The sequence below is a fragment of the Leptinotarsa decemlineata genome, unplaced genomic scaffold (assembly GCF_025532065.1).
Source record: "Leptinotarsa decemlineata unplaced genomic scaffold, Ldec_3_MD MMD2_tig00000251_RagTag_RagTag, whole genome shotgun sequence".
Lineage (NCBI taxonomy): Eukaryota > Metazoa > Arthropoda > Insecta > Coleoptera > Chrysomelidae > Leptinotarsa > Leptinotarsa decemlineata.
The window spans coordinates 8,038,463-8,063,095 of NW_027412547.1; the positions used below are offsets into that span (position 1 = coordinate 8,038,463).

Here is a 24,633-nt window from a genome sequence, read left to right on the forward strand (position 1 = left end):
GATTTAGCTGCAGAAGATCCCAATTCTCTGGAAGTTATTCTTACCGCATAACAACCCGAAGAAAGTTTTTTAGTGCGAATACTAATGTGGTCCTCAAATCTCGAGTCGTTATCTATGATAATATTCAGGAATTTGGTGTTTAATTTATTCTCGATAATACTTTCATTAATAGTAACAGGAAAGTTATAAATAGAACCCCGAAAAGATATCAATTTAGTTTTGTTAATATTTAAATATAAGAAATCAACATCGCATCAGTCCTTGATAATCCTCTGATATTTAAAGATATAACCTTGTGGAGATCTGAGGTGTTTGTACTGTGCCATAGCATTGTGGTATCATCTGCGAATAATGTGAACTTTTCCTTTATATTCAACAATGTCAGATCATTTATATTTATTTATTTATTTATTCAGAAAATACATCCAACAGGTCATGAGACCCAATTACAGGAGTACATAATACAAAATGAAAAGCTTATATTAGTCCTGAAAAACAAATATTAAACATAAAACGTAATCTATATTAGCATTACATACCATATAACATATCAGTTCTGCAGTGCATTATATATTGCTTTCCTAAACTGAGATAATGGTAAGAAGAATATATCTATGTTTTGTAGACTATCGTAGCTTCTACACATAGATGTCAAAGGACAGTGAAAGTGGTTTTGTGAGTTAGGTACGTCGATCTAAAAAGTTATATGTGACCTGGAAGTTATACTAGGAACGTTAAAATTCAATGATGAAAGTGAAGTAGAGGAGTCGATTTGATTATGTATGATTTTGTATATAAAAATCAAGTCGTTAATTTGGCGGCGTTTTTTAAGTGATGTATAGTTGATCTCTTCCAAGAGTAAATCATAGCTATACTCTCTTATGAGGTAAGATCCATGTTTTTTTAAATAAAGAAATTTCAGAAACTTTTTCTGTACAGCTTCAATACAATATATATATTTCCCCTGACAAGGATTCCATATGGAGCTGTGTTAGGAATCACACGTTAAAAGGTAAGACCTCGTTAGTCCTTAGCTCGCACAAGTTTCTCAACTTCTGAGAGTTGTCGTTCGTATGGGGGCGGCAGCTGATTAACGGAAAAACAGATTTTTAAACAGAATATTCCAGTTTGCTTCTGACCAATGAATAATATATAGAGCTAATTTTGCCTCTAATGATGAGAATTCTTTGCTATTACGCATAACAAATCCTAGCATTTTCATTGCACGGGATGTTATTTCTTCGATATGTGACGAGAACGTTAGTTTTTTATCAAAGGTAATACCCAGATCTCTCGATTCGGTAATTCTTGCCAATGTTATATTATCCAATTTGTATTTATATATTTATACTGAGGATTTTCTTGCAAAAGTCATAATTTTACATTTGCCTATGTTCAATGATAGTTCATTTTTCTGACACCAATCATGTAACTAAGTAATATCGTTTTGTAATGATATACAATCAGAGTAGTCTTTAATCTCCCTGAAAATCTTTATATCATCAGCAAAAAGTAGTTTTTCAGAGTTGATATTATCAGAAATGTCATTAACAAACAGAAGAAATAATAGTGGACCCAAGTTTGAACCTTGAGGAACCCCGGAAGTTGCATTGAAAATAAACGATTTAATTCCTTCGTATTCCACAAATAATTGTCTATCACTAAGATATGATTTCAGCAGATATTGAAGGCTCCTCGAAATGCCAAAGCTTGATAATTTCACGAGCAACTGATGATGTGAAACCTGATCAAATGCTTTGCTGAAGTCCGTATAAACCACATCAACTTGTTTACGGGTTACAAATGAAAAAATAATGGGACCCAGAATACAACCCTGAGGGACTCCACTGTTAAAACTAGCTACAGTTGATAATGAAGTAGGCATTTTAACTATTTGACTTCTATCGGTGAGGTAAGATTCAAACCACTTATGAGTTATTCCATCATTGCCATAATGATACAATTTTCTGAGCAGTATTCCATGATTTACACAATCGAACGCTTTGGATTGTATCATATGAGATCTGTCAATTAATATATGTCAAAAAGGGTCATAAAAAGTAAAAAAAAGAATATGAAGAAGAAACAATCAGAAATATATTCAAAAATTTCTGTGAGATTCAAAACAAATTTCATTACTATTTTTAAATAAAAGAAGAATACAAAATATTTTCAATTATTGGTAGAAATGTTGATTTACTGATTTTAGAGAATATTCTATGTGTAGGGAATCTCTTAAAACTTGTTCTAATTTTTGCCTCTCTTTGAATATTATGCGCGCTTTTTTGCAGAGTGTCCAACATAATAACGTAAAAAAATCTTAACCTATTAGTTTTTGTATTTCTATGATTTGGTGCTTTGCATTTTGGAGCTTGGAGGGAAGGAAGATGTTTTGAGGAAAGTCATCATAAGTTGTGGGGAAAATATCTGTTTTTAACAATGTCCAGCATATTACAACCTGTTGACGTTAATATTGGTAGGTCACCACCTCGGTAAGTTACAAAACTCAACATTTATAAAATATTCTTAATTTTTCAATTTATTAGCAAACGTGCAAGGTATGATGAAGAAGTTGATGAATTGGATAAAGGTGGTCATTGGAGTCTTAACAAAAATGATGTAGTCCTTCATGAAGTCTTTGACCGTGGGGTAGGACGTTTGGATGGCGATCCTGAAGAGGAACTCACAGATGATGATACAATTTTTAATAAAGGTGAACCAGGAGCTATAGATGTCTCCTGCGTGTCTATGACCCCAAATAGTAGAGATAAACAGGTAATGTAATTTTCTGATTCAGTAGTAGATTTGTTTTAACTATAAGTGCCCTGGACCTGAAAACTGTTGGCCATCATTCAAGCCTAATTACAAATTTATTGTGAATAATAATGAAAATGAGAATACTTCATTTTTTGATAATGATTACCCACTCTCCAAGAATTTCAGACTGAGGATATACTCGGTCTGTAAAGCTAGGTGATAGATTTCTTTATTGACTATTGTATTAACAATTATGTTTCCAAATGAGCCATGTCTAGCAAATGAGAAGGCTGGGCATTGTTACAGTATCATTTTTATCCAAAATTTCACAAACAATCAATGAAGTGTGAACAAGTATATTATCGCATGCAAAAGCCATGAATTGTTTTTCCACAAATTGGATTGCTTCACGCAAAGATAGTACTTCCTTTTGGCTGACCCCGTAGCAAGAAATCATGATGCACTCTGACATTAAAATCGAAAAACACAGTGAGCATAAGCTCTAACATTTGTTTAGTTTTTTAGTCTTGGCAAGCTAGAATGCCTCAACTGTGACAATCAAGCTTCAGTTTCAATGTCATATCCATGTTTTGTCAACCGTTATGACACGTTTCAGTAATTCTGCATCATCATTGACTTCATTAAGTGACTCCAGAGCAACTTCCATTATCAGTTGTTTTTGTTCAAAATTCAACAGTTTTAGAATTAATTATGCTGCCACATATTTCATATACAAAACATGAGTATGAGCCAATCGATATGCCAACATCATCAGCAAGTTCTCTGATTGTGATTTGGCGATCTTTCATAACATTTCTTTCACTTTTTCCATAGTTTCATTGGTTGTTGATGTGCCGGTATGTCTGGGGCGTTCGTCATCTTTATCATCTTCACGACCGTGTTGGAAATGCATATGCCACTTGTTAACTCTTCTTGTACTCATATCAGGCTCATCATAGGCCTTTTTTAACATTTCACAGTTATCCGCTAGGACTATACACATCCGTCTTTCAGGCGGAAGAGCGCACTAGGGTTTCTGACAAACCCGAAGGTGACATCAAAACTGTTCTGGGAATGCCATGAAGAACTGAATGAACTTGCAAATAGGAACAAATTAACTTTGTACTGGGTGCCAGGGCATTCAGGAATCACTGATGAATGCGCTAGAAACGGATCATCAACTTCATATATAGGTCCTGAACTAGCTCTGGGGGTACCAAAATTATTGGTATGAAACCAGATTTGGACATGGACCAATAAGAAGCACACAGTAGAAACTTCATTAGGGAACCGTCCGAGAAAAGAACCGAAGAACTACTTCAATATAGTAAGGATCGACACAGAATAATTACAGGGTTACTAACCGGTCATTATCCGCTTAGAGGACACCTGAATAAAAAGGGGGTTTACAACGGAGACCTCAGCTGCAGATTATGCAACGATGAGATAGAAACAGCTCTACACATCTTATGTGAATGTGAGGCACTGAATCACAGGAGGCAGGCAATATATGGACATACAAAATTACGTCCAGAAGAATATGAAGAACATCCAACACAGAACCTGTACAAACTAGTACAGGGAACGAGACTGATGGAATGGGTGTCATGAGAAGATGGGAGGATAAACGCAATAAGCCCAAGAGGCTGTGTTTTCTGGAGACTTAGATTAAATGGACAAGACAGACAGCTCCTAAGGGACAAAAAAAATCATTTCACACATTTTGTTCCATTTTTTATGCATAATTTAAACACGTCTAACTCCTTAGCGGCTGCGACAAAGTGGACAATGAACACAGCTGAAAATTTTATCATACTTCAGGAGCTTGTAATCAACACAATAATAAAAAAAATTACAAATGATAAATTGATGGATGTAGCCGTTACTACGTGGTAGGAAATCATAATGACAAGAGAAATGAAAATTTCTATGTTTTTTACCACTTTTTTTTGTAACTAACGTTACTGCAGTTTCATCCTATACTCATACAATAAACTAACAATGATTCATTACATCAATAAACTAACAATGAATCATTACAATGTATAAGTTTGAAAATGATCGTATAGGACGAAACTGCAGTAAGTTAGTTACAAATAAAAGTGGTAAAAAACAGAAATTTTTATTTTCAAACAAACTTTCCAAGCCCATGAAATTTAAAATTTCTGTTATTTTCTACACATAACTGGTATGTTATAACAAAATTCATCATTCTGACATAAAGATGGCTGAATTATAAACATATAAATTTGTTAGTATGGACGATCATAATTTTATAGAAATCTCTTGTCTTTTTGCCATTATATGAATGATATACTTGCATATCATACTGTTCTAAAAGAGCATGAGACTGAAATGAGACTGAGCATTTTATTTTTTATATTGCAACATATCAATGGATTCTGTCCAAAACATAATTTTATAAGATCATTGTTGAACTGAATTCAACAATTATTAAAAAAAAATTACCTATCATTTGTTATATTACAATGTTTGTGATGTGTATACTAGTGCTAAAATAGTGTAGTAATCAGAGAAAGGTGTTACTTCCACAGACTCAATAGTATTTGATTATCGTTTATTTTGGTGAAATTACAGTTTTGTGTTTCATATAAATCCCTGAATGAATGAAGGTCTTCAGCATATGATGGTGGACCGGAATATATTGAGATATAACTATGTTCCAAATTATTTAAAGCTCTTCACTAAATGAATAATTAAAAAAGTATATATTGAAAATATGTCATTATATATTAAGGAATTCTTCGATTAATTTCATAAGATTTGTGTTTTATGCTTGTTTTTCCTTTTCTTTAAATTTTGCATTGGTACTTGTTACACAATTCATGATACAAAAAGTATCATGAACATTATTCACTCAAATCGATAAATGGCAATTTAGATAAAGATACAATCATTGGAATAGTGACTCAATAAATTAAATAAATAAAAAAATACTAAATACTGTAACAAGTTCAATTTTTTTTTCAGTTGACTTTATTAGAATCAACGTTAACAAAGGAATCGTTAGACAAATTGAGTCTGGGAGAATGGGACGCCCTTTTAGTGAAAAAACCAATGATCCGCCCCACTAATAAAACAAGTAAGCATTCTTATAGCGGATTTTCAGTTCATAGAGCAGTTTCAAAAGTGTTGAAAGTAGCTCAATAATTTTTTCAAATTTTACTATTAGATAGATACAATTAATTTTTCAATTGCAGATTATTTTGACTTACTATCGGATGAAGTGATTTTACATATTCTGAGATGGTTACCAAAAACTTACCTCAGAGATATATCTTTAGTATCTCAAAGGTTTCACAGACTTTCTCAGGATGAAAGCCTTTGGACGAGGATGGATGTATCAAATAAACATCTTCCACGAGGAGAACTAGGAAAAATATTAAGCAAACAAGTCATTATTTTAAGATTGGCAAGATCTGAGGTGAATATGGAATATGTACAGGTTATAAAGTATTCAAATAAGAACATTGTTTATTCACTATGTATTCAAGCAAGAATTTTTAAAAATTCATACCTTTCCTCAAAAGTTACTATACAGTGTGTCATATTTAAGATGGTGGAAAACGTTTTGAAAAAATAATAATTTTTTAATTTGTGCCATGCAGGGTCTCCACATGGCTGGTGATAGTTGCTATCCCAGCAATGGGAACTGCGGGTCTAGTTGCCTGTGGAGGAGACGAAAAATTGAATGCTAAATCCTAAGTTTAATTGTAATGTAATTTTATGAGTTATAGGTACTATCGGACTGTTTATTTATAGAATAAATTAGAAACAGTCTGGAATACCTGATAGTCCGGCATCGCATTGTAAAAATTTTGGTTTTCTCCAAAAATGTGTCTTCAAAGCAAATAAAAACACTCGAGAGCTATTTGGAAGTTTTCGGAGTACTTCGGGATCATCCGGAAGCGCTCGGTATTGCTCTGAAACAATTAGCATCCGGCTTGTCTCAGCTGTCACAACAAATACAGGTGCAGTGCAGTACAGTTAATCAATCATGAAGCGTCTTCACCATTTTCTTGTGTGTTGTTGTTTTGTGTCCTTTCACATCGCAGTAAACTGTGTCTCAGTACTCTCTACTGTAATAATATGTTTATCTGTAGTGACGTACGTAACTTTTGAAACTGCTAATAAATAAAGTGAGTTTCGTTCTAACTGTTCAGTGACCATGTTTTCAAAATCTAAGCCTTCGAGTTCAAAAGTAGAGAAACAAAAAAAGTTACAGTGACTCTCAATCAGAAACTGGAAATCATGAAACGGCTAGAAAAAGGTGAGAATAGAAATTTTTCAATGAATGAGTTTAATATTGGCTCATCAACTATTTATAACTTTAAAAAACAAAAAGATTGAATAATGAAGTTTGCTTCTCAATCAGTAACAACTAAAAAGTTGGCTTCTAGACAAACTACAAAAAAACCAAAACTGGAACATCTAGATAGTGTATTGTTCAAATGGTTTAGTGCAGTACGTTCTGAAGGAAAGCCAGTAACAGGGCCAATGATTGCTGAAAAGGCAAAGAAATTCGGCCAAGATATAGGAGTTGCTGAAAGTGAATGTAATTATTCTGATGGTTGGCTCAGAAACTTCAAGTTTCGGCATGGAGTTCGACCAAATTTTTTGATGTCATTAGAAATGCTGACAACCCCTTAAAAACCTGCCTGAAGATGAGGTAGGGGAGTGGCTTTTAATTGACGAGAATGAGCCTGTTGAACAAGAACTAACCGATGACATTATCAACAGTGTAGTAAACCCTCAGCCTACTCAAAATCTTGAAGAAAGTGACTCAAATGCCGAATCGAAAGAAAAGGAAAAAATCAGCTGGGCAGAAGCTGCAGAATCACTAAATAAGTTTAGCTCTTTTGCTGAGGCTAGTACTAGCTACAGTGCTTCAGAAATTATTGATTTCCATATCATTAGATATAAATGTTATACTAAACGCCAAAAGTTAAAAAAATAAAATACATTCGTTACTTTTTTAAATCCAAGTGAAATATGTTTTACAGTACGTGTACATACATTATATGAAAAGTAAAATAAACTTTGTTGTATTTGCATACTGTATTTGTAGTTTAATTATTAACCTAATTGCTCTTATAATTACGATTTATGTATGTATGTAGTTGAAAAAACAAAGTACATTTGTTTTAGGGTAAAGCCTACACTAAAAGGAAGGGGCACCTTTGACCGGAATTTTCGTTAGTCCGGCACCGATCCGGTCCCGAACGTGCTGGATTATCAGACTTTTACTGTAGTACTTGATAATAATTCAACACATTGTAGGACCAATATTTTTGGAAAAAATTCAGTTTGACCTCTATATCTGGATATCTTGCAAAATTGTATCAGGCCTAAATGATATAATTCTAGCAAACTCAAATGAGTTTTCAACTGATATTATGTTTCGGTAAGATGGGACACCTCATTATGAAGAGTGATCTTTTCAAAAACCATGGATAGGCAGATTAGTCCCTTAGATTGATCCACTAGATCACCTGACATGACACCCTGAGTTTTTTTTTTTGTAAAATCTGAAGTGTAAGTTTGAAACTTTTAAAAAAAGATTCCAAAACATGGTTATAAATGTATTTATAAATTAACCCATCTGGAACCGACTAGAAATTTATATAAATGCTTTTAATATTCAAACTCTTCATAAAATGAGAATATGTATGTTTATACATAAAATGCTTACCTGTCACAAAAATTTCAACATATTTTAAAAAAATTGAAGATGTCCGGAACTATAATATCAGACAAATGAATTGTTTCGAAGTAGACCAATCCAACAGATCATTATTAAACCAAGGTGTTGTTTTTTATAATTTCTTACCAGAAATAATGAAAAATACGAAATCCATAGAGAAATTCAAAAACAAATTGAAACATTTTTTTGGAGAAATGAACTCTCACTCTTATAAAATTACTAAAAAAATATTTTTGTTTTATACCAAAACTTTGACATTGAATTTTGTCCTTTCAAAATTTAAGAGGGAGACTATTTACTTCTGCACTGTATATTGTAGTAATGGACATTACTATACCGTACTGTTGTTTATCTACTGTCAGTCCTATAATGTAATTGATTTAATTTATGACATTTCACTTGTGTAGTCAAGCACTCTGATTTTGTAATCATCGGGGCATTGTGATTGCTGGTACCCAAGGCCTCGACAGATTGATGTGGGATTCTTTGGTGTCATGACAAGTATGATAACTTTACATATCAATCACTAATTCCAAATTATTATCTTAACGTCACACTGATTATAAAATTTAAAGATTAACTTGTCATAAATTCGTGTACAGACCAAAGTAGGGAAAAAGATTTCAATTGAATATCTTGAAATGACCAATATGACACTAGAACTAATATAAGCTTCTATGTATCCAGGACAAACTGAAGGTCAGCAATGAATAGTCTGTTTTTCGGAGGACTAATAGAATCTAAAAAGCTTCCAACTGCTACTACTACTATTACCACTACTACATTATTTCAAATAGGGAGAACCTCGGTTCTCCAGCTTCAATATGACACATTGTATGAACTTATTCTGATATTTGCTGTGCTCTGTTGTGTATTTTTTGTAGTAAATCTACTTCTCATTTTCTCAGATATTGTATCCACCCATATTACCAGACATGGAAGCTGCATCTCCAGATTTTCGATCACGATTACTTTATTTAGACTTGAGTATGTCGTTTATATCCACTGCAAGTCTTGTTATGCTATTTGGAAAATGTAGGAGACTAAAAAAATTGAGTCTGGAAAATGTGCCTGTCAACGATGATGTTTTGATAGCACTATCGGCCAATAGGGATATAGAGGTAATCAACTTTGCAATGGTTACGGGAATGATGGAAGATGGACTGAAGTATTTATTGACGAATTGTAGAAAGTAAGTTATAATCTTCCTCAATGCGAAAACAAAAATCTATAGAGAATTCTGAACAATATAGAAAGCACTATACTGGGTCTTTTTTGCTTTTATTATCCATCTGAAATGTACAATCCTCTGGAAAACACTGCAGCTTCATAGAATTATTGCGTTCAACTTCCCAACTTTTTATAAAATCCATTCCAACATATTTTTCTCTGTATGACTTTATACAGATCCAATTTTGGATGAATATAAAAAACTCCACAGCTCATGTTGAACATGAAAAAGAATATAGAAACATTTTTGATTTTGACCATCCAACTATTCTAGATGTTCAACCATATTTGTCCAAAAGACTCATGAGCGTGATGATATCCTCAAATATTATAGTGTTAACACTAGAAGAGATGTCGATGGCCTTAATTCTGCATATTTCAATTTGATAAGTAAAATACCTAAATAATTTTGGTAAGAAATTTTGCTCGAATGAAGATATTATGGCTGCAAAAGATAAATCGTTCTACAAAAGTGGTATTGAAATGTTAGAGCACTCCCAGCTCGTGTTCCATGTTCACTTTTTTGACCTGACTGTATAACAGTGTTTCTGCCAAGCAAGTTCTTGAGATAACTGTTATTTGAACTGTGAATTGAGTCGAAATATTACATCCATGTCATGTGGTCTTTCAACATGTTGATGTTTGTTTCTCTATTTATTACGAGATTCCAATTTTTCTCAATTCAATTTTTCTCTCGGTGAATTTTTCAGTCTGAATTTACCCACTCTTGCCTCCCTTATTATTGAAGGATTAAAAATTGCTCCAATACTGTTGCTGCTATTGTTTTCATTGCTCATTATTCCTAAATAAGCAAGCCTTGCCCCTCTTCCAGCATTAGTGCTACCTCTGCCTTTGGTTTTATCCTAAATGTTGGTTTGAGATCAGTCTAGTATGCAGTAATACTAGCAGATAATTAACCTCCCTTAACAGTTGATTCTTTTCACTTTGAAGTTATAGAGATCCTAGTCCCCCTATACTAGTTCACTACTGCATCTAGTCTAATAAGTTACAGGACTCTAGTGCTAGTAAGAACAATTTTTCTCTGAAAAGGAAACCAACAGTTCTTATTGAACAATTCTATTATTATTGCAGCAACTTTTCAGGCTAGACTCAGTCAGTCTGCCGTTTTTGCATTGATGATACATTTGAAATTATTTCAGTTTTATATAAGAGTATAATATTTTCCACAAGAAATTACCTCCCAGTGATATTCACATAATTTTATCTATTAATGGTTCTAGTTGTTATATCTTGCACTGCAGAGTATTCTACATTAGAGTAAATATTTAAATAACTATGAATATTTTTTTTTAGGATTAGAGAACTGAACATTGCTTGGACTTATATGAACTCTTCCAGCATTCAATACATCTGTGAAAATTTACCATCTTCAATGGATAGGTTAAATTTTTCTGGTTGTAGGAAATTGATATCTGATAAAAGTGAGTGTTTCAATGTCTTCCAGAACTTATTTGGAGTGCCCACAGATTGATTTAAAAAAGCCCGGATTTTGTTTTCTTCAATCGTGACTTGTAAAAACTGTCAATCCTCAAATTTTTCATGAGTATCAATTAGCTATAAGAATAATTAAAAATGAGAAATGAAACTTTCTATGTTTTTTTTTTCAACACTTGTATTCTTAACATACGTTACTGCAGTTTATTCCTATAAGGACATTCTCAAACGAATACAATAAACTGAAAATAATTGATGATATTAGCCCTTATATATCTAAACACCACTTAAGGTAATAATAGAGGTACTTGACTTGATTTGAGTACCTGAATTTTGTTTACCTGTGACAATGTGGGAACGTTAATTCGAAAACCGATGAGTAAATTAGAACGATTTGAACATCTAGCAGGATACATCCTCAATGCTTATGCTTATGAATTTCCCAAGGATTCCAAATAATTAAGTTTCCCACACTTGCTTGTATGGTGCAAAATCTCATATCGTTTAGATTCGGAAACTTGTGGTTGCATCCCAAGGAATGGTTTGAAAACGTCAATTCATACCATACAAGCAAGTGTTGGAAACTTAATTATTTGGAATCCTTGGAAATTCATAAGCATAAGCATTGTGGATTTATCCTGCTAAATGTTCAAATCGTTCTAATTTACTCATTGGTTTTCTAATTAACGTACTCACATTGTCACAGGTAAACAAAATTCAGGTACTCAATACAGTAGGGTACCTCTGTGATTAACTACAGTGATGTTTAGATATATAAGGGCTAATATTATCAATTATTTTCAGTGTAATTCATTCTTTAGAAAATGGCCTTATAGAACAAAACTGCAGTTACGTTAGTCACAAATGCAAATGGTAAAACAAACTTAGAAAGATCCATGTTTAGTTTTTCATTATGATCTCCTACCACGTAGTAATGGCTACATCCATCAATTTACAGCGATAAGAAATATATATATATATATATATATATATATATATATATATATATATATATATATATATATATATATATATATCATGTAAAGTCGGATTTCTGATTTTGAATTTGAAATTCTGTAGTTAAATTAGAGAGAACAAAATCGGGACTGGGATTAAAGTTGCAATTCTGAGTTAAATATCTTGATTATAGATAAAAATTAATGTTAATGTTGTTTTTTTATACTTTCACATCATTTTTTCAGATGTAGCTGCATTGGTAACAAGCTGTCCTCGACTCAGGGAATTAGATTTATCAGATTGCACTGCAATTACGGGAGAGGCTGTGAAACACATAACAGTATTAGAAGACCTTAACTTTCTTGCACTTTCTAGATGTTACCTTATACCTTATAAGGCTTTATTGTAAGTAGTTGCTATTGATTTGTTTTGAAATTATGACCTTTGTGGTAATTGCCTAAAATTATCAAGAGTGTTATGTGAAACACGATTTCTTCTATAAGTTTTTGAGAGATAGAAAGCGCAGAATGTGGAACTAGTCACAAACTTTTTACTTTAGTGTGAGAAGTGTTAACACCTATTTTTGATATTTTCTGCTCGGTTCTTTGGTACAACAATAATTATATTCGCCTATGACACTACTGACGTTTACCCTATTTTATACTTTAGGGAATATTGTATGTGTTTATCAGGAGGAGTGCCGAGTTTATTAGTACTAGTCATTCCCTTCGGCAGATACAAGCTAATAAGCTAATAAGCCATTGCAATATTTGCAATGGAGTTTTCAGCTCCAGGTGAGACAAATATTGTCTGAAAAGAGGATGCAAAAAGAGTGAAATATCAAGATATAGTTTACCAAGACAACTCCGGTTGTTTTGGATTGAAGAAGCCCGATCCTAAGTGTGATGATAACAGCATGCATCGCTTTTTATCATGAGTGGATTTTGAAGTGTTGCTTTGGATTGTATTTTTAAGAAATGTTGTCTTCGCTGGAAGTAGGTCAGTTTGTTCAGTGTTTTGAAATGGTTACTAATTTTGAAACTTGCATCTAATTGACAATGAAAAGTTTTTACATACAGTCAAATTTGAACATTAGAACAAACACGAAATAGATTGAATATCATAACCTAAACTGTCATACCTCTTCCCCCATACCACGGAGACGTTCAGCCTTAGAATTTGAATAGGGAAAGTGATTTTGGCGCCCTCTTGCGGGAAAACAATTTCACCCCAAGTAACAGTAGCCGTTTAGGTTGGCGTGAGTAGTTTGTTCCACTGATTTTTTAGAAAGCTGTGTGAACTGATGGTTCTAGCCCAGAAGCTGGACGATTGATTCCACTGCCTGTCGTCCAACCCTTGCTAGGAATCGCACGTTAAAAAGTAAAACCTCGTTGATCCTTGGCTCGCACAACCCTGAGGGTTGTTGTTCGTTAGCGACAGCTGGTTAAAAAAAAATTATAACAGATTTTTTTTTCAACTCAGGCGTATTCTAAAAAATGTCAGACATTTGGAGACTAATTTATGCTCATGTATGGTAGATAATAGAGAACAATTCGAGCATCCACTGGGAACTACTGTAGTTTGAAATTAGTCATGGTTTTTTAAATTTTTTGGTCCATATAAGTCACGTTTTAATTTTTTTAAAATTTTTATGTGACATGTCCACATTATCTTTCGAATGAATTACAAAATATTTATTTGAGTTGAATTTCAGGTTCCTCAAAAAAGTGTACAACCTTTCCTACCTGGATATTCATGGAGGTTATATTGACATTGACGAGCTGCGGATAGTACAGGAGAGTTTGGGGGCGAAAGTGCAAATCAATAAGTTCAAATTTAGTTCAGTAGCTAGACCAACGGTAGGTCTGAGAAGATCCAGTATATGGAATATGAGAGTTCGCGACTGACATGTTCATGTTTGACTTATTAGAAATCGTTTTCGAATTTTGTGATTTTAATATAAGTTAGATTTTTTGAATGGAATTAGGTCTCAAAATAAAAGTTCAGATATATGCTCTAAGTTGAGGATTCCTTCTCACTTCACAGGAATTGGAGGTTTCAAATCCAATCTGATCATATTAACTGTTTCCTAAAGAAATTATCTGTAAAATATTCAATTGTAACAAGGAATTCTTAGACTTTTCAATTTATAATGCTAATAATAACAGCTAATCACTGAATGGAACGTAGAATATATGAGTTTCTTGGATTTGTTTTACTATAGAAATTAAATATAACTCAAATTACTTCTGGAAAGTGGTTTATATATTTTCATGGGTTATCATACTTGAAATACGTTTTTGTGTGAAAACATTCATATTTTGCAACTTAATTTAACCTATAACAGTCACGAAAGTATAGAAGAAAGTCACATATCTAGTTGCACCATGCAATTATTATTACAAAATTGATGCATTGAGGAATTTTTACCAAAATGTAACATTGATCATTATAATATAGATACTAGGGAATCGGCTCTAATTCTGTTGAAAATGCTGGAAACTAATGTGTGTTAATGAAAATGGCTTGCTTGATCTCATAATCTCAATTACTCATTAACGAATAAGACTGACATTTCTATGTTGATGAATGTTTCTGAAAGGAAATATAAATATTGTAGAATTGAGAATTTTTATTTTGAGACTATTTCTAGGGTAGTTAATAATTATGAGAACTTCCTAGTGTACACACACTATTTGAAAATTTTGAGTATTTTTATTGTAAACTGATGACCTCTTTTTTAGTCCCTGGAAATGCATAATATAATCTTGTGAAAACATGAGAAAATTTTATGGTATTTGCTATTATAGACCACTGCCACAGCTAATAATAAACAGTTCATCTGGTGATTTTCTGTCTTTATCAGAAGTGATATAGTGTGCACTAATAATACTGCCCTTTTCTATATTGACTTGTTTAATATTTATATTGTTTATTTATGAAAGCTATTTTTGTATGATTGGGAAGAATCATTAAATGTGCCTTAAAGTTTTGTCTGACTCGTCTTACCTTTCTTATAGTATAGTTATAGTCGAAGTAAACGATATAGTAATCTTAAAGGTGTCGGCGAAGTCAAAGGCCAAAAAAACAATACAAAGGAATTATGCCGCTACGAATTAGTCCACGTGGACTGAAGAATTGGCGGTTCGTATTGGATAATTTTTACTAACCGAGTTTTATGATTGGCTGAAGAGTCATAAAATTAAATTTGAAGTAATGTTACGGTGACCAACAGAATGAGTACCGCGTTGTGTGTGTTATTGAAGGGGAACTGCTGGAAGGTAGGGAACACTATATCTTTTACTTGAACCATACCTTGTTTTGTCTATTGAGGATTAAGCATCATCCTATTTAGAGATGCTGTTGAAAAAACATTAATGTTTTCATACTATGTTGCAATTGCACGCCATGTGACTTTTTAAAATCATTTATACTTGAAGAGACAAATCTGCACGTTATAACTAGTTACTTGATTTCCTGTCATGGGAATTTCGCTTATGGAAAAAGATTTCTTAAATTATTTTTCGGAAAAAGTTTTCCACCCTTTTACTTCTCTATCAATATTTAAATAATTGGAAACAAACTGGATGAGAGAAAGTGTTTTCTGTGTAATTTAACGTTCATAATCGAAAGTAATGACTTTTTTTTTCTGAAAATACTTTTCTATAAATTAAAGGCAGCTCAAGAAATATACTATCACCAAATTGTTTTTTTTTTTATAGAATACAAATCTATATACTTTGTCGTTAGAGAATGGATAAATAAATGTTATATGAAATTATGAAAAGTATATTCATTTAATAATGCTGATGTTACATTTCATATTTCCAGCGCCACAATAATTTCAAAAATTCAATGTAATATGTATCACAACAAATTAAGGAAGAATCAGTTTTCAATCGTTTCTAAAGTAGTTGAATTTTCAAAAAATAGGAATCACAATGAAAATATTGTCATTTGAAATTTTCTTGAAAAATGGGCTCATTAAACAAATTTATTTTTATTTCATAATTTGAAAGTTTATGTTTCAAATAGTACATCTGCAAAAAATATGAATTTTCACTCTTTATCTTCCCCTTCAAATTAATTGTTGTTCACCGAAACGGGGCGTGGTAAAGCTTGACGTCGACTCGGCGACAAGGGAGTCTGTTTAAAATCCGTTAATCAGCTATCGCCCCCATACGAACGACAACTCTCAAAAGTTGAGAACTTGTGCGAGTTAAGGACTAACGAGGTATTACCTTTTAACGTGTGATTCCTAACACGGTTGCAGAATCATTCCACCTTCAACCAGATAAATTCTCTCGAGAAAAATATCTGGTCGAGGCGGGAATCGAACCCACGATCTTCCGATCGTGAGTCGGGCGCACTACCACCGCGGCCAATTCCACAACAGTGGAGTGCTGGCGGATAAGAGAAATACGTGTGCTAAAGCCGTAGAAAGAAAGTTGTGTGTTGTTTACTGCAGTGTGTCAACTGCGTGAATATGAATAATGATAAACAATGACGTCACAAGTATCGCAACGTTCCTAAATGCAAGAATTCTTTGGTAACTGCACCAAACAAAATTTTCATTTTACTGTTACGAAAGTTATGGCAGCGCGTTATGCGGAGGGCCGACTTTGTATCTGTCAAGCGGAAGCATTTTTGTTGCAAAGATCATTTTAATGTAAGTATGAATGATAATGATTAATAAAACAATTATACTTTACTCTGAGCACTACTTTGAATTTTACGTTGAAACAGACTTAGAAAATTACATGTATATCAAAACTATGAAAATGGAAAAAAATATTTTGAAACCAGGCGTAATTCCGCATATATTTGATTGATAGACCGACGGCCCATACATCTAAAGCTCCACCGTTTGTTCAAAAAAAGGAAAAACAAATTTTGTTGAATACTTGTAACGAAGATATCGCTGAAAATCAAATCATGTGATGAAGCAGGTACACAGGACAAAAAAATCGTTCTAAAGTAATAGAAAATACAGAAAGTATTGGAAAAAATGACTACTAACTTCCTCCGAGGAGGAAGAGTTTAAGTACATCAGACATGACTTCTGTTGGTAAATCATCAGATTCTACAATGTCTAGAATATTAGTTGAAGACTGGAATTTGAAAAACAATATTGAGCGAAGATGTATTTACGTCACAGAGAAAAATCCAAAATTATGTCTTGGAATCCCAAGGTATCTACTCTTTATTTATTATAGAACTTTTGTCTCAAAAATGCCAGTTACCCAGAATTGATATATACATTACTTTGAAGAAAATAAAATTGACGATAGCAGCGATTCATAATCTCCAACTACAGGTCCGGTTGCCACAGCTCGAAGCTCGTTTGTCTGGTGTGACGTCACGATGTACCGCGGGCGATCTCACATTTTCAATTGCTCTTGTTCAGTTGTTGAGATATAAACCAGAAAATTTTTGTGGGATACTTGGGGGATGATTTACTTTTATAATATATAATTTTCAATAAAAAACTAAATTAGCCTGAATGAGCCCATGGAAATTCACATTATGTAAATTATTTTAGCAAAACTGAACAAGACTCTGAAAATGTAGAGAAATTTGATCCCACCAGTGGCTAGAAACATGAACTAGAACTAGCTAGAGAACAATATTCGTGTCAAAAATATTCTGTTCCAATTTGAAAACTGGTTTCGCCAACATCTGCTTGAAATTTTTGAAAATTACAATGTCTAAAATGGCTCTCTGTTTGCGAAAACAGGCTCACAAAATCAAAACTATTTCAAATTCAATATCCTATCAAATGCATGTTATTTAAAAGTTTAGACATGGAAAAAAAAGTAATTTTTGGAAAGGGAAAAGGTTAATGAAACGACTAACTTTAAAAAAATCGGTCTTTATTCATAAGAAATTAAAGCACACTTGGTTCATAATCACCATCACTATTTTACCCAATGCTGGCATGCTTGAAGTAAAAAAACGATGTAACCAAATTTTCAACAATATTTATAATTTCTGTGACTTTATAATTGAATCAGTATGAAGAAAAAATAAGAAAACATGCCATACTGAATCGACTATAAAAATATAAATAGAAAATAATGGCACTCACGGCAATTCAGCCATGATATAATTTTTTTTTAATTTTTTTCTCAATATAATCTGTTTTTGGTATAAACTGATTGGAAACAGACCGTACTGTGACAGTACGTTAATAAATGCCTTAAAGTAATCTTAGAAAAACAATACTCCAATTTGTAGGGTACTACAATTTAGGGATATCATTCATTCTGAATATCACAAACATATCAACATTCATTCAACGAGATTTTGTAATATCTCGCCAATCCAACCATTACAACCCTGAGTGTTGGAAGTAACAAGCACCAAACCGGCAGTCATTTTTATTGAGAACACTGGGATAAGTTTGAAAATCATCTAAAGAATCCGTATTGATGAAACTGCTAACGGACTCAAAGATAATTTAGTTTTTCTGCCAATTTGGTATTTGCTGATACGCGCCCTGGTTTGGATACCACTCCAGTCATTTTTAAGGACAACTACCCTTGAGCATTACAAAATCTTTAAAAAAATATCCAAACTTATATAGGACTCTTAGAATACAAATGGACTGTCAGTACTTAACAGGGCATTGCCCAAAAATTTTACGTTCCGTATCTCACTGAAATGAAAGCAGGTACGGCGGTCTACAGTCTATCGTGCATCTAATCTTGCATGTCAGATGCTTATTTATTATCACATTGTAGACTTACTTCAATCTACCTAAACACATACAAAAGTATTAAAAATCAAGCGAGATATCTAAATCTAGGCCATAGCTGAACCATCAATTCATATTGAGGCACCGTCTAGCACTGAATGCTTGGAGCTATCAATAAGAACTATTCGGATTCAAGATTCTTCTCATCCCACAAAAATATAATACTTTCATTTGAAGGAGACTTGAATTAATTCAAAGTCGTGACAATGAATTTACTAAGTTCTTTCAGAAACCTATAAAGTTGAGTTCAAATTTGATTGGATGTCTTCTTAATGTATCAAAAAACATGAAATAATTTTGATGAAACTGAATAAACGTTTCCCCTTGCTAAATCGGGTGTCTTTTCAATAAATTTCATGTTTTAATGGTACAGTGAGCTCAACATAAACGAAATTGGTTACAGTTATAATTTGGACTTAGAGTTGCTTTGGCAGAACTTGGTGAATTTTCTTTTGGTCCAACAGTCTGTGCTGGTTCAATTAGTACGCATCAAGCCATTTCAAAATTACTCAGATCATAATTCGAGACCTTCAAATCAAAATCTATCCACATCAATATTTTCATTTTCAATCCAAGCAGAGATTTTCCCCAAATTCATGTGGTCAATGGAAAAGTAATTATTTGAACCTGATTTTTCTGAAATCCTATTACATTTAGATTTTTCTAAAAAAAAAAAAAAAAAAAAAAAATGAAAAATACATTTGTTATGCATTTCAAATTACCGAGATTTACAATTATTACAAGATTCGGCGGCGAATTTGAAACTTATTAAAATCCGCAATTATGCTAAGGCAATTTAGAATAAGTTTGTTCAACATTTGAAAAACAATCTGTTTCGTTATTGACAGGGAGTAATAAACCCTAATTGTATATGATAAAACACTTACAAGGCGGTTAAAATAACTTGATGTCACTGGAATCAATGAATTCGCCCCGGAGCGCCAATTAATTGTTATTGTTGTTTTTATTTTTATCATTGTTTTATAATTTCACAAATAAAAAGTTTTACTTTGATATCTCTTTAAACATTTACATTTTTTGAAAACATAAATGAAATTATTTTGTTCACCTTCCAAGAGTTTTCATATATACCTACTTGAGTTTTATTACTGAATTTTAAATAGACTAGAGCATTTTGCTTTCATTTGAATTCGATGGTACACATGGTAAGGAGCTAAAACTTCCTAAAAATTGTGATACGATTTATTGAAATTCATGGTTGAAGTTTTTCAACTGACATACGATACTAACACATAATCACAGGAAAAATTTTTGAAATCATACCCATGATTATAGCCAGGAAGCTCACATTTATATTTGGAAATATAGTAAGGAGATATACTTCCCATAATTTTGACAGAAGATTGATAGTGCAAAACAAATTATTAGTGCTGCAGCTGAAAAAATTGCTGAACATGAAAGACAATGAAATTGTTCATTATCTACCTTAATCTTGTCAGGATTATCTGGAACTTTTTGAATAAGATTTTGCAAAGAGTGCATCTTATGGTTTTTTGAAAAATTTGTTCTCGATTAGTTTTTCGCAACAAAACTCACTTGTTTCGGAGACTAGAACGAGCTTCCCTAAAAAAGGCAATATTATGAAATATTAGTTACTAATGATAGTACTATTCTTGTCTGAATTACTATTTCGCCGTTCTAAGTCAGCTGCCCAATTATAGGTAGTTTTGCCACATTTTTTCTGTTAGGAAAAATGCCTCAATACTTTCAATAGTCCAGCTTCACAATAGAAAAAACAAAAAACAACAGATTGTTGTGCTTCGACCAAAAACAGAACACAACGCAATCAACTGAATTTAAACTTTCTGTAAAAATGCCAAAAAATCGAATGAAAACTTAACTTTACTTCAGAATTTCAAATCGTTTCACGAGATGGGCAACTTCAACCGCTTGGACTTGGGATTGTCGGCGGAGGCGGCGGTAACACGACTTGGCACGAGCCGGCCTTAATTCTTCTCTGCATCAGATTGCTCTCGCTAGGAGGACTCAAGCCAAACATGTACATGTTCTCCGATGCGCACGCTTTCCTTGGGATTTCTTGGGAATGAACACTGGTCTTTTCCATGTAGTCCAAATTCATGCTGAAATGTTGTTGCACCACTCTGTTCACAGCCATTGCAGATTCTGCAAATTGGGACAATTCCAGTGCAGAATCATTCCTTTTGATGATAGCTGGGGTAGTGAGGGATACAGAGTCATTAGCGAGTTTCAGCCATGGGTGTTTCAGGACTTTCCGCGCGCTAATACGCTCACTCGCATTTTTTATGAGCAGACTGGAAATGAGGTCTTTCGCTTCGCTTGATATGGCGTCCCAATCCGAGTCTGGAAAGTCGTATCTGCCTTCCTGTATGCTTTGGAAGAGGAGTTCCTGGCAGAAATTGCAGTTTTCTCCTTTTTCCCACCCGCAGTCTCTGCCGCATTTACCGTAAAAGGGAGGGTAACCACATAGCAAAATGTACATTATCACTCCCAGAGACCACAAGTCGCATCTCTTATCATAAGCGGTTGTCTCAGATTCTCCAATGAATGCTTCTACCACTTCGGGTGCCATGAACTCAGCACTACCAACCTGTAACAATCAAACAGTTAAATCAAAGGGATTTTTCTAGTTAACATAATTTTCGAAATCATTATTAAAGAAGATGAAAATATCAACATCAAAAATCATACGGCCGATATCAACATCAAAATCATACGGCCGATTTGAAAATACATTCACCAAATACACAAAAAGTATATAAATGAAATGTTTTCAATCAGGCAAGATCCGATTGGTGAGTGGTTTCCACTCACGAAACCACTTCTATTGTGAATGTTGGTTCGATCCCAACTGTAGGATTCTTAGATTATACTAATTTTGAGTTTTGACGGTTGTTTGTATACGACTTCAGTATATGAACCAAAACAGCAATATCATAGATATTAGAATAAATGTGTTTATAATCTATTATGGTCTTGTAGAACAGGCCTAACAGCTGTTATTAACAAGCTTAACAGCTGGTTAACAGAAAAACCCATTCAAAACCATGAAAACTTGCAGAAATATAAACTTCCTCAACCACAATGTCATTATAATCATTTCGTATAATCCATAAAATTTCATAATGATGAGGTGAAGGCATAATACCAATTGACTTCATTCAAAAAAAATAAATGAATACTAAATAAAACCACACTTGGGATTCCCTGTGCCATCATGTTGTTAACGGAAAGAATGTTCATTGCATTTCTTTAATGTTCCCCCCTTTTATTTGTTGAACGGGTCAACTCAAAAAATTGAAATTTGGGATAATGAAATTAATGCAAGAATACTTTATTTTGAAGTGAAATTGACAGATGAAACTTTCAAGATGGCAACTGGGCGCCATATGGGAAAAAAATTAAATAGAAAAGGGGGGTCTTGTGGCACATCATTTTGAAGCTCCTGAGGAATACTTCACAACCCTAGAATATGAAGCCAATATCTTCACCTACTACAAAATGGCGGAACATTTAATAATTTCCTGAAGACAAACACATTAATATCGATATTTCTAGAAATATTCCTTTTTATCTGCCATATGGCAATTCCAACAACCCGATAAGGTTTGTCAAGTTATTTTTTGTTTATATAAACGTAAAAAAATGTCAGTACGACAATGAACGTCATTGTTCAGTGTTCGGTTTTACTAGTAGAAAGGTACCACGTCAATCTCCAAAATGGTCAATACTCGTCCAAAAGACGAGAAAAAATTGAAGCGATTTTTATTTACGGCGCGACGTGTAATTTCCACGAGAACAAAAAGATTTTCAATGAACATTTTCCGAATCGTCCTATCTGTAGAAAATATATGAGGAAACTTGTATCCAAATTCACAACTACCGGTAGTGTACATAACAAAAATCCCCCAGGTCATCCGTCCATTCCGAAAGAACAGCAAGTGCAAATAATTGGCGAGATGGTAGTAAACCTTGAATAGTCTACTTATTCCGCCGCGAATGTTTGTGAGGTGTCTCCTTCTACTGTATGGAGACTTTTGAAGTGGAATAGGTATCATCCATACAAAATTTAAATGGTACACCAATTAACTTAAGATGACCCTGATCGAAGAACAGAATTGTGCAAAATCATGACAGAAACCATTGTAAGGCAACCTACCTATTTCCACAATATTTGTTTTAGTGACGAATGTTCACAGACAAAATTGCCGTTATTGGAGTGACACTAACCCTCACGTTTTCCGGGAAACACATACCCAACATCCAGAAAAAAATTAACGTTTGGGCAGGAACATTGGGAAACCATATTGTAGGATCTCTATTTATTGATCAAAATTTAACAGGGGAACTGTATTTGAATATGCTGGAAACTACTGTTGACCCTCTCATCACTGAAATCGTCGAAGCGAATCCTAATGAATTCCATATGGATATTTTATTCTAACAAGATGGAGCACCACCACATTACTCAATACAATTAAGAAACTATTTGGATACTACTTTTCCCGGTCGTTGGATTGGCCGTCGAGGTCCTACAAAATGACCAACTCGCTCGCTAGATTTGACACCATTGGACTTTTTTATGGGACTATTTGAAGCAAAAGCTGTACGAAACTGAACCTGCCTCAATATTGGATATACGGCAGAGAATAATAAATATTTGTAGATACTGACGTTACTGTGTTCGAAAATGTTCGGCGTGAAATATCGGACAGGCTTTTCATATGTCAAGAAGTTCAAAGCAACCATTTCGAGCATCTTCTGAACTGACATCAAGCTTATTACTGCATATTATGTAGTTGAAAATATTGACATTATATTCTAAGGTTGTGAAGCATTTGTCAGGAGCGTTAAAAAGGTGTCACAAGACCCTCTTTACATTTAATTTTTTTCCCCCAGATGGAGCCCAGTCGCCATCTTGAAAGTTTCATCTGTCGATTTCTCTTCAAAATAAAGTATTCATGCATTAATTTCATTATCCCAACTTTCAATTTTTTGATTTGATCCTTTCGAAAAATAAAAGGGGAGGACATTAAAGAAATGCTCTGTATGACGATCATGATCATTGTAGGTTTCTATCTATTTCGATATTTTTCATGTGACGTTTTGAACTTGAACTTTTCTCTGATGCTGACTTTCCATAATTTATTTCGTAAGATTAATTGTCTGACGGAATGGACCATGTTTTTTCAACAAAATGTATTCGTTGTTTTTTAACGTTTCATCATGGTGACGTACTTCATGAAGTTGGAATTCATAATATTGTATGTTTTGAAGGAATATGTTATAAAACAGTAACATTAAGAAATCATTATGATTGGCCAAATATTCTACTTTGTTTTGCTTATATTTCATAAAATTTTTCAATTAGCGGATGTAAGACAATTGCACCAAATGTTCTTAAACTTAAAAAAAGTCAAAATGAAATACTCACAGGTGTCATGAGCTGAGGTGTCGCTAACGGACTAGAAACACTGGATTGGAAACGAATCCCAGATCCTAAATCAAAATCGCAGATTTTTATGGGACACAGCCGATCTTTATGAACGCAGAGAATATTTTCCGGCTTGAGATCCCGATGAGCTATTCCTTTGCCATGCATGAACTCTAATGCAGAGGCTATTTCACGAACGATCTCTGCTGCAGCTGCCTCACTAAAGAACTTATGCTCTTGGATTTTCCTCAAGAGCTGGCCTCCATTTATCTGAAAAACGATATGACGTGAATACTTCAATATATTTTGGAAAAAATA

General features: G+C 33.4%; 2 protein-coding genes across 2 annotated transcripts in view; one reads left to right on the forward strand and one right to left on the reverse strand.

Annotated features, from left to right (window-relative positions):
* Positions 1–2,130: 2,130 nt before the first annotated feature.
* On the forward strand, positions 2,131–15,119 carry Skp2 (S-phase kinase-associated protein 2). Its single transcript, XM_023164098.2, has 8 exons — positions 2,131–2,492; positions 2,547–2,775; positions 5,749–5,860; positions 5,979–6,202; positions 9,391–9,674; positions 11,027–11,154; positions 12,370–12,529; positions 13,839–15,119. The coding sequence occupies exons 1-8, from the start codon at positions 2,440–2,442 to the stop codon at positions 14,029–14,031; spliced, it is 1,383 nt and encodes a 460-aa protein (XP_023019866.1). The 5' UTR covers positions 2,131–2,439; the 3' UTR covers positions 14,032–15,119.
* Positions 15,120–17,980: 2,861 nt separating this feature from the next.
* The window catches only part of LOC111508549 (MAP kinase-interacting serine/threonine-protein kinase 1), a 44,727-nt gene continuing 38,074 nt past the window's right edge, over positions 17,981–24,633 (reverse strand). Inside the window, exons 4-5 of the mRNA XM_023164095.2 lie at positions 24,316–24,585; positions 17,981–21,471 (exon numbers count right to left, since the gene is read on the reverse strand). Coding sequence (XP_023019863.1) covers positions 20,785–21,471; positions 24,316–24,585 — 957 coding nt within the window. The 3' untranslated portion in view covers positions 17,981–20,784. The remainder of the gene's footprint in view (positions 21,472–24,315; positions 24,586–24,633) is intronic.

Excerpts from the sequence above, each read along its gene's own strand:
- Skp2 (XM_023164098.2), top strand. The coding sequence starts at position 2,440 with ATGTCCAGCATATTACAACCTGTTGACGTTAATATTGGTAGGTCACCA. Across the intron at positions 5,861-5,978 it reads CCGCCCCACTAATAAAACAA|ATTATTTTGACTTACTATCG; the intron begins GTAAGCATTCTT and ends TTTCAATTGCAG. Across the intron at positions 11,155-12,369 it reads GAAATTGATATCTGATAAAA|ATGTAGCTGCATTGGTAACA; the intron begins GTGAGTGTTTCA and ends TCATTTTTTCAG.